Here is a 10,297-nt window from a genome sequence, read left to right on the forward strand (position 1 = left end):
TTAACTGCATGACCCTATATATTTTGAGATTAATGCTTTTTTAGATGTAAATAACCAATAAAATATCCTTTAAATATAATTAACTTTTAAAAAATAATTTCAAGACCCCATTGATATTGGATCTTAGATTCGCCACTACCTGTGATAGGAACCCAGATAAGGTTTCAAGATCAAATCTTTGAGGTGATCAAGGAAGGGTTTAGAAACGGTCACAAATTGTTCAGGATAAGCCGCTTACATTAGAGTAAAAAATACTCGTCCTCTCTAATAATCCGAACAGGAAAAACCTCATTACAGACAGACGAGTAAAGTCGACAAATCCTTCACTTTTTTGATATAGTACATGAATATACAATATTATTACAACTTGATCCCTTGAAGGACAACTCTGTTTATTTATCGTGACACAATGTGATGTTCAAGAAGCATAACTTCCTATTCTAGTTTGTGTTGAATTTATATCATACTAAGAATTGTATATTACCTACAAAATTTACAAGAGAACCATCTTAACCTTATACATTGGTTTACTCTATGTCATTTTTGAGTCCACGGGCGGTTGACGACATTGGCTGAAAAGTGAATTTCAAGGACAAAGATACTGTTACTCATTTGCTTTATAGTAAAACTGGGTCAATATTTAACTAATGGTGGCATTTTTGTAGACTTGATAACGAATTGGGCGATTCAGGTTATTATCTCTTATGGGTCAAAAATGTAAATTAAAAAATATATCGGCACATTACTTATTCGTAAAAATGATATATTGGAAGGGAAAAAAAATTTGGTCAACCCACCCTGCACTATAAAAACTTAAGTATGTTGACCAGTCACCTGACCCGCCCATTTTGACCCCTCTAGTTGGTGATAACAGCAAACAATAAGCAATACAAACCTGGCATCGTTATTCTTTACTTCTTGTGATTTTGTACTCGGCTGACAACAGATCATTAGGATGATTACCAGAACGTGATCCAAACTTATTATATGATGATAGTAATCGTGAAAGAATCTCTTCAAGCTTTCCAGAATTCTCATCATGTCGATCCATCTCAATAAGATCCTACAGACACATCACATATCAACAAATATATATATATATATATATATATATATATATATATATATATATATATATATATACAGGGGCGGAGCTAGTAGGGGGGCGTAGGGGTGCTTCGCCTCCCCCAACTGCAGTCGTATATTTGACATCGAATCTGTATTTTAATGGAGAATTTTTAAGTTGTAGACTATTAAATATAAGTTAGGGTTTATGGTTACTAACTTGCAGGTGGATTTTAGATGAATTGGGGGAGGGGACGATTTTTATGAGTTTCCTAATTTCTACCCCTCAGCTTATGTTTAACATTTCATTTTAGTCCTTTATAAATGATATTGTGTCAATTAATATATTTAAGTAAATATAATTTCTTGTGAAAGTCAACAATATTTTCAACATCTCAATATAGTTGTAAACTTCCATTTTTTAGTAATCAATCTATGTAAGTGTTTTGGTAGAGAATAATATATTTTTAATGGTTAGTAGTACAATTATATACCGTAATAGTGTAAATATGTACAAAAATATAAGTGTACAACTTGAGATGAAAATAATAATATGAAAAATCATGTATTCGAGTCCGAGTGTTAGCTATTACAAATGATTGTAAACTTGTATATGTTGTTCTTGGTATGTAAACTTGTATATAAGTGTTTCTAGGGTAAAACTTAGTTTGAAACTTGAAAGTAACTTGAATAAAAATATACTGTATATGTTGTTATTGATATGTAAACTCGTACATACGGAATCGAGTGTTTCTAGTGTTATTGTAATTAAACGTAAAAATTAAGCCACCCTTAACGCTAATTCCTGGCTCCGCCATTGTATATATATATATATATATATATATATATATATATATATATACATACATATACATATATGAATATAGAGTTTTGAGCTAATACCTGTGCAGCTTTGTTATTAAAAAGTGGTAAAAACTTATGGCGGCAGTACAAGTTGAAAAGAGAAGTGAAGATGATGAGTACGAAAGCAAAGGTTGATGCGGTGCCGAAATTCTTCATTCCGAAAATTATTGATGCTACTGCTTGCATCACTATTAATGCAAATATTGCAGCATTATGAGCAACCGGCCAATAACTTCCATTAGTATCATATCTCGTAATATAAACGTTCAGCATCTGCAAGCATCACAAAATTATGATCTTGTCATCCCAAAACCATACAATAAAAATCAGGATTAAATAGTTAAATAGTACTCCTTATATACAAGTACTTGAAAATTGACACGAACCTGATTTCTGTATACAAAATAAGCGAAGAAGAAGTAGACCATTAGAAAAGGTAAAATCAAGGGTGCCAAAATGCAGAATGTGAAACCGAGAAGATTAAATAGAAGAGCCCTCGGAACTTCGGTGTGGTACGGGAAAGTGTATAGGTCACCGTAGCCCTCTTTCTTCATTAAAACGAATTGATAGATCCAGTTAACGATTAGGACAAACGGTTGCATCAATTCGTATGCCAAACTTGCCCAACCCGTTGTCATAATGTACGTCATAAAGAACGGTGCCTACAACAATATTTGAAAAAATATTTTAAGATGAGGTTATATTCTTTCAATCAATAGTGCTTTTTGTTTACTTTACAGTTTTACCTGACCAGGGATCAAATTTCCAAGTAGAGTAGCCATGTCTTTTAGACCAGTAACAGTAAGTCTACCCATACGGTCCCACCAAGTACCCGTGAAAAGGTTGTAAAAGAAAATATTCCAAAAGAAAAAGATTATAGCTTTGCAACAAGCACTCTTTTTTCTCCCGCTACGAGACACGGATCCTTCGAGCGTTGCAAACATCATCATGACAGGTGGAACGAGTAACACAAAACACGTTAGCACCAAACTTGGTAGATACCCCGAAATAATGTTGACATACCTCCTACAACATTCAATAAGCCGGATATTATTATACGATCTTTGTTTTATGTAAAAATATTATATTTTTAAATTCAAATAAAAGATTTAAACCTTTGAGATATGCCTCTGAGGGATGGGAATGTGTTCTCTAGTTTTTCGATATTAACGAGACCTTGAACTAAAGTTGTAGGCAAGAGAAACCACAAGCTAAAGAGAATAGAGCCAATAAAGACCAATGTTTTACGGATCCATAACAATCTATAAGGAACACAAAGGTTGGCCCAAAAGACATCATGTGGTTCTGGAGCATAGTCTATGACCCATAACATAGGATCTTTTGATTGGATCATGTGCGAAGCCACCATAGCCGCATATCGGGTCCTGAAAAAAATGAACGCAGCAGCACACTCCTGCATTAACATGAAAAATCAGTAAAACGATTACCATTATTAGAATACTTCAAATGCATGAGAACATAAAACATGACCCGTGTCCTTATTAATTTTGCCTATTCGACCTGTTGGAGAGAAAAAAAAAAAACTTAGCTAAATCAACACACTTGTAAGTAAATGGGTTAAAATTGCCACCTTTGGACAGGGTATTTGCTTTTCTTGAAGAAAAGGCCAAACTTTAAGCTAGAAGGTACTAAAAGAGGACAAAAACCAGAGGAAATAGAAATAAAACATGACCTGTGTCCTAATTTATTTTGCCTATTCGACCGGTCACAAAAAAACAAAGCCAAATAAACACATTTGTAACTAAATGGGTCAAAATTACCACCATTGGACAGAGAAAGCATATAGACAACTAATGTAAATGAAAAACTTCTGACCTGGTCTTTCATATCTGATTTTTCTTTATGTTTCTTGACACTAGTTCCTATATCACTAGCAACCTTTTTTAATGGGGCTGCATACCCTGCCATATGGCCAACCCCGACAGTAATCGGTTGAGCGATCGGTTGAACGTATTGATTTACAGGAGTCTCTGTTATCACCTTATACATCTTCTCTGCATCCATCTGCACAACATAGCAATCGGTTGAACGTATTGACCATTTTAATTAAATCAAACGAGCATTGACTTATTGATAAGTAAGTTTTGGGCTTACCATCAACCTCTGAATTGTACCGGATCGATAAACCATTTGATGTGCGAGGTAACTTGAATTATAATAACTACTAAAATGCTTTCTCACAACTTCACTATATGATTCTCCTTCAGACCATGGTATACCTCGAACAAGAACCGTGAAGTGACTCGGTTTTGTTGGGAACCTAATTACTTGTTCCAACCTCAACCTTGCAACATTCTTAAATTCCTAAAGTATACACGATACCACATATCGTTAAACAAATAGCGATAACCCTAATCATTAGCATAAGTTGAAAAGATAGTAGTGTAAAAACGATAATGTAAAAAGAAATGAATTTGAAGAACATGATTGTGTTTGCAGCCTTACAATGTATAGAAGTACATAAGCAACGATAGATATAACATAAAGCGCAAAGAAGTGAGCCCATAGCCTGAGGAAAGAATCATAAATTGCAGAGGTAACTTAAGAATTAATATAGTCCAAGGAAGAAAATGAATAGAATAAGTTAACGAGAATATGATTTTAAACATATTCAGAAGATGTGGCAAACAAGTCCAGTTCATGGGATCAACATAGTACACAATAGATATGGCTAATGACGACCCGTTTACCTATCAAAGGGTCATTTTGGGTTGTGGTTTAGCTGAAACGGGTCGATTTAAATATTCAAAACCATACCCTTGTGAACCTTCTTGAACATTTGCAATAGTAAATATATCCATTTGTGACTCAGGTGTCCTCTGTTCTACGCCTTGTCCAAACAAGTTGACAGGAAGCACAATAAATATGCATAGAACCGAAGCAACAGAAAAAATGCGTATGCTGCACATGAGTCCATAAATAGAGTTATATTGATAAAATGGTGAAAATAAAAGAAGAAAATAGCATATATACAGAGTTATTTTCTCACCAAAAAACAATCAGCCTGATAAAAACGAGTCCATCGATACCACCACAAGCAAATATGTCATCATCTGTTGCTTCCCATGCCTTGACTAACCAGCCCGCGGACGGGATTAGTCTGTCGAAAAAGTAGTGATTCTTTTGGCCCGGCTGCAACTGAGCAAGCCTTTGCCCGAAATAAACTTTTAAATTATACGGTTGCTTTCTCAATATGGAATATAGTGACATAAACCCAACACAAATCACAATATTGAAACCAGCAGAAGTCAGTAAAGCTGGTAAGATCATTTCTAATTCCTTATTTTTGTTACTGATCCAAAAAGTAACATCAAAACAAAAAAATTGGCCTCACAAGTCCTGCTTGCTTCTTCTAAATTGGTTCACACCTGCATCATTAACAACAGTTATAGTTATCAGATGCACTTTTAATATTTGTACATCCTTCAACCATTAATTTATTTTATGTTTTACCCAAGCAATGCTCTTGGGTTGAACTCCTGAGTTTGGTGACTAAGGTGTTGTTTATTTTTAGTATGCCTATCTTATTATGTCTTATGTCTGCGAGCGATGTCAAACAGACATAAGATAAAATAATGTATTCTATCTACAACCTCGCAGACTTAGAAATATGCTTCTAAGTGTTGCAGACAGAATTAAGTTATTTTGTAGACATAAAAACAAACGGTCTTCACTAGTCAACATACTATTAGTTTGTAGGCCACATCTTCTTTACATATATGGTTTGCAGAAGTTCAGACAAAAACATCTTAGAAAACAAACATCACCTAAATCATGATGCCATAATGACATCCTTAGGGCTATCGTTATCATTTTCCCGCACAAATATGTTATTTTCGGTCATTTTGTCTACTAACTTCTTAAAGCGTCATAATTTACCAAACACCTCATACTATTCATTAGTACAACTTTAAACAACATGGAACACAAGCAAAAACTACTTAGGGCAACACATTTTATTTTAGGTTGATTATCTTATTAAAATTATTTTACATCACAATCACTTTCAAATCCACATCATAATGATTATAATAAATCTATTTAAATAAGAAATATCTCCAACAACAAAAGGAATTATAATTTATAATTTATATTTATAATTATAAATTATAATAACATGAAAAAGACAAGGACACCTGCAAGACTTATACCTGTAATGCAGCTATCAATAATTACATATACAAATTGTGCATAAAAATCAAATTGAATTTTATAGGCAATTTTGGTCGAGCTTCCTGATACCGTTGCTAATCTCTTTTAAAGATCAAATTCAATTAGGATGACTCGAGAGAAAATTGTAAATTTTCAAGTTTCAGAAAAAAGGTCAAAATTGAATCAAGTTGTTGTGGTGAAAAAACAAAATTGAGAAAGAAAATCAATGGTGAACAAGCCCATAAGGATGGATTGGCTGTAAAATTAGAGATTGAGAACAAGAATTTTGTAAATTTTATTGTTATTTTGCATTTAGAAACCACAAAACTTTTTGGGCGATTTCCATGAAGCATATTAATTAAATAAATTATTATTTTTTATTCTGTTATTATATAAATGTTAATGTTAATGTTAATGTTAATGTTAATGTTAAGTTTGCTTAAAAATCAGCTATAAGTTCGCGGGAAGCTAAAATAACGTTACAATATTATTGGTCATCATTAATCAATTCAGTTAACACACTAAAGCCCCCTTATATCTGATGTTAATACAGAATATACCTAATAAAATAAAAGTATTACGATAATTTTATTTTTAATATGTACACAAGATACATAGAGGGTACCACACTAGTTCTCTGTTCTTATAACCAAATTTACACACAGGCTATTACATATTACTTTAAGAATATATATAAGACAAAAGACAAATATATAGTTATAAGATTTTCGAATATTTAACGGTCTGTTTGGAAATCAAACAATGATAATCCAAACAACCATTTCATAGTTGAAGGCTTTTTGGACAAGTGCAATAGATTATGTTGATTATTAGCATATCCATCAACAAATGAGGTCTCCATAAAGGCCTTCAACCTTTGCATCGAAACATTCAACATGTCTTCGGATACGTTCGCGAAACAAATACGAAACCACCCTGGCTCATTACAATGACAAGAAGATCCGGGAGAGATATTCAGCTTAGTAACAAAAAGGATCTTGTTCCATAGCTCAATTTCGGCCTCAAACGTTTTAGAACTTAATAAATGTCTCATATCGACCCAACAAAATAAGCCGGCATTACTTTTTAGGCATTTGATCCCAATCCTCTTTAACTTGGAAACAAGCATTTCATGTCTCTTTTTTAGTCTTTTAATGTTTTCTTTCATGTAATATTTCATGAACTTTTTGTCTCCAATAATGTTGGACACAAGGTGTTGAGTTTGAGATGAGATAAGACCAAAACTTGACATTTTTGTAGCGGCGGATATCACCTTTTCGTTGTTAGAATAAATCATCCCTACTCGAAATCCGGAGAGGCCCAAGTCTTTTGAGAGGCTATAAACAACATGAACAAGGTTATTAACAATGGAGTCTTCTAGATTTCGTTTATGTAACGCTTCAAGTACGCTTATGAAGTTTGGGGAGCTAAAAACCGTGGCCGAAAATATTTCGTCGCTCACAATATGAATCAATTTATCTAAGCAAAAATCGATAATAATGTTAATTTCTTCATGAGTCATGGTTGTGCCCAAAGGGTTTGAAGGGTTTGTGATCAAAACCCCTTTAACATTTAGATTAAGACTTTGGGCTTGTTTGTATGCTTCTTCTATAGCACACTTAGTGATCCTAAAATGATTTGAGCTTGAGCATTGGATTGGAACAATTTCGACACCCGTTCTCCACTTCAAATCTCTATCATATCTACAAAGAACACATATAACAAGGCTAAAGTTTTTACTCATCAGATTTATAAAATATAAATATAAATAAAGGTTAAGGCATTCATCTCATATCGCGAAAAATCAAATAATTTTTGGGTAGATTTGATCATTTTTTTCAAATAGTAGTGATGACGTACATACCCTGGATAGTATGGCGTGGGGATGAGAAACACATCACCCGACTCAGCAAGACAAAACATTAGGGTTTCGTTTGCAGAAGTTGAACCCGCGGTAAGCACGATTTTAGTTGGATCCAACGTGACCCTTCTTCCTCGTACTTCTTCCATGAATTCTGCTAATGCCTGATGAAAACTTGCTTTTGAGCCAAAAGTACCAATATATAAACTATATTGACAACCATATATGCAATACAAATGCATATTAAATTATATGCAAGTCAGATGTGAAAATTCCTATAATTTAATCGTTTTAGTAATTAAATTACTTTTTTTTCTCGTTTAAACTGTGACTTTTTTTTTTTTTTTTTTTTTTGCAAAATAGACGAAAACTCATATAAATAACGAAGTCGTTTTCTAAAAGAAAATGTGTTCAACCAATAGTACAAGAATGAAACTATGACTATATATATGTACATGTACATAGATAAGCAATTATGATTCTATTTAATTGGTTGCATTTTAAACTGAATTTTTTTATTTGAATTGTTATTCATATAAGATATGGATATGGATTTAAATTTAAAGTTAAACAAAAGTGCTATATGTCGGATATAAATAAATATAGTGTAGAAAAGGAGTGATCGTACTTTCTTGAAAGATGGCAAGCCATGATAGTCTTGAAAAAGAGCCAACTCTTTAAAAATGGAACCACCATTTTCTTTTAATCCTGTAACATCCGAGTTCTTTGCAAGCCATGATTCGAGAAGATCCATTGACAGCTATATAAATATATACATCATCAAGAAACCTAGTAATAAGTAATTAATATATACTTCCATATATAATATATGCATGCATGAATGATAATTAAGAAAATACTATAATAAACACGTGGAGAGTACATGTGTATGATAAAGATTCGGATTCATATTTTGTTTCAAAAAACATGTTTATCGGCAAGGACATGTTAGCCATGTGTTGACTTTGTCAATCCATCCAGCGATCCCCGGTAGCCCACTGGAGCCTGGCGAAACACCATCACCCATTTTTCCACAATATGCCAGGCCCGATAAACGAACCTGCATTTTTATTTTTTCAATCTTCGCATGCGTGGGACCAAGGGATCATTTGGACCCGGTAAGAATGGTTTTTGATCCAATTATTTGGAAAATCATCACCTAGTGAGAATCGAACCCTCACCTCCCCTAAGGGAGAGTGGGTCATTCACCACTAGGCTATTGGCCCATTCTTAGATTCGGATTCATATACGAAGTAATATGTAAAGTAGTGTGAAAGTAGCACTCTAGCTGTCGATATCTCATTGAAAATTGATTCGATCAATAGTCAGTAGTATAGAAACAAATAAAATGTACTTTTCTGCATACACTAGCTAGTACTCATATTAGAATGTGAATTTGTTATGAAGAACGCTTAAAAATCCTAACATATAAAATCTTATTCATTTGTACTTGCAATAAAAACGTGTAATAAACAATCAATCATCATGCCCTAGAAACCTCAATATCTCATATACGACAATATCACGTAGTATATGATCAACACATGCATACAATTTTTTTTCTTCAAAAAAAAACGTGATAACATGCATATAATAGATCCAAAAATCAACAAATACAACTGATACATTAGGAAACTCAAACCTAAGCAAAAACAAGCGACTAAACATATAAGAGACCTAACACAAACACACATATATAATCGATTGTAAATAGTTAACAGGTACTTATGACAATATATAGAAACGGAAATGATATATTTATAAAAAACAGTTAAAACCTGATTTTCAGCTAGACCCATTTGGATGATCCCGGAAGGGTTATGCACATGATCATAAGGATTTTTTTGGTACATTTGTAACCCTACAAAATAAGAAGAGTCTTCTCCATGAGAGTCAAGTAAAACTTTCTTGGACAACATTTTTTCTAAGTCTAGTTTTGGTTTGTTTATGTCGGGGAATTTGATACTGTGAAGACTATATAATTAGGGGATTTTGGGACTGTTTCATGTGAAATTGTATGGAAACAATGTAGCATATATATATAGTTTTTTTTTTTTTTTTTTTTTTTTTTTTGAACGGCTATGTTAGTGGTTAGCTCACGTATCCGCGTTGGGGGAAACCGCCACCATCCCATTCGGGGCAGGCGGGGAAAACCCCCTGGTGAGACTCGAACCCGGGTCTCCTCGAAACCATGCAAGCATGGTTACCAATGAGGCAAAGCCCCAATGAGGCAAGCATGGTTACCAATGTAGCATATATATAGATGACCCTAGGACATTAAGTGTAGAATATTGCGTATAATAGTCAAGGAATCGATGTGTATTACTGTATATT

The 10,297-nt window shown here is 33.4% G+C and overlaps 2 protein-coding genes across 3 annotated transcripts; both read right to left on the reverse strand.

The window, feature by feature from the left end:
* Nucleotides 1–327: 327 nt before the first annotated feature.
* On the reverse strand, nt 328–5,220 carry LOC139866428 (CSC1-like protein RXW8). Of its 2 annotated transcripts, none has more exons than XM_071854663.1 (11): nt 4,940–5,220; nt 4,708–4,851; nt 4,396–4,459; nt 4,045–4,254; nt 3,766–3,954; nt 3,045–3,343; nt 2,676–2,955; nt 2,316–2,591; nt 1,969–2,202; nt 896–1,063; nt 328–484 (listed from the first exon to the last, which is right to left on the reverse strand). In XM_071854663.1, the coding sequence occupies exons 1-10, from the start codon at nt 5,218–5,220 to the stop codon at nt 905–907; spliced, it is 2,136 nt and encodes a 711-aa protein (XP_071710764.1). In that variant the 3' UTR covers nt 328–484; nt 896–904. The 2 variants fall into 2 exon arrangements, with proteins under 2 accessions (XP_071710764.1, XP_071710763.1); XM_071854662.1 differs by having other exon boundaries at nt 328–572.
* Nucleotides 2,839–9,882, reverse strand: LOC139866429 (1-aminocyclopropane-1-carboxylate synthase 9-like). The gene is made up of 5 exons (XM_071854664.1): nt 9,742–9,882; nt 8,592–8,723; nt 7,967–8,127; nt 6,954–7,805; nt 2,839–2,884 (listed from the first exon to the last, which is right to left on the reverse strand). The coding sequence occupies exons 1-5, from the start codon at nt 9,880–9,882 to the stop codon at nt 2,839–2,841; spliced, it is 1,332 nt and encodes a 443-aa protein (XP_071710765.1).
* Nucleotides 9,883–10,297: the final 415 nt, after the last annotated feature.

Source organism: Rutidosis leptorrhynchoides, chromosome 9, assembly GCF_046630445.1.
Source record: "Rutidosis leptorrhynchoides isolate AG116_Rl617_1_P2 chromosome 9, CSIRO_AGI_Rlap_v1, whole genome shotgun sequence".
Classification (NCBI taxonomy): Eukaryota; Viridiplantae; Streptophyta; class Magnoliopsida; order Asterales; family Asteraceae; genus Rutidosis; species Rutidosis leptorrhynchoides.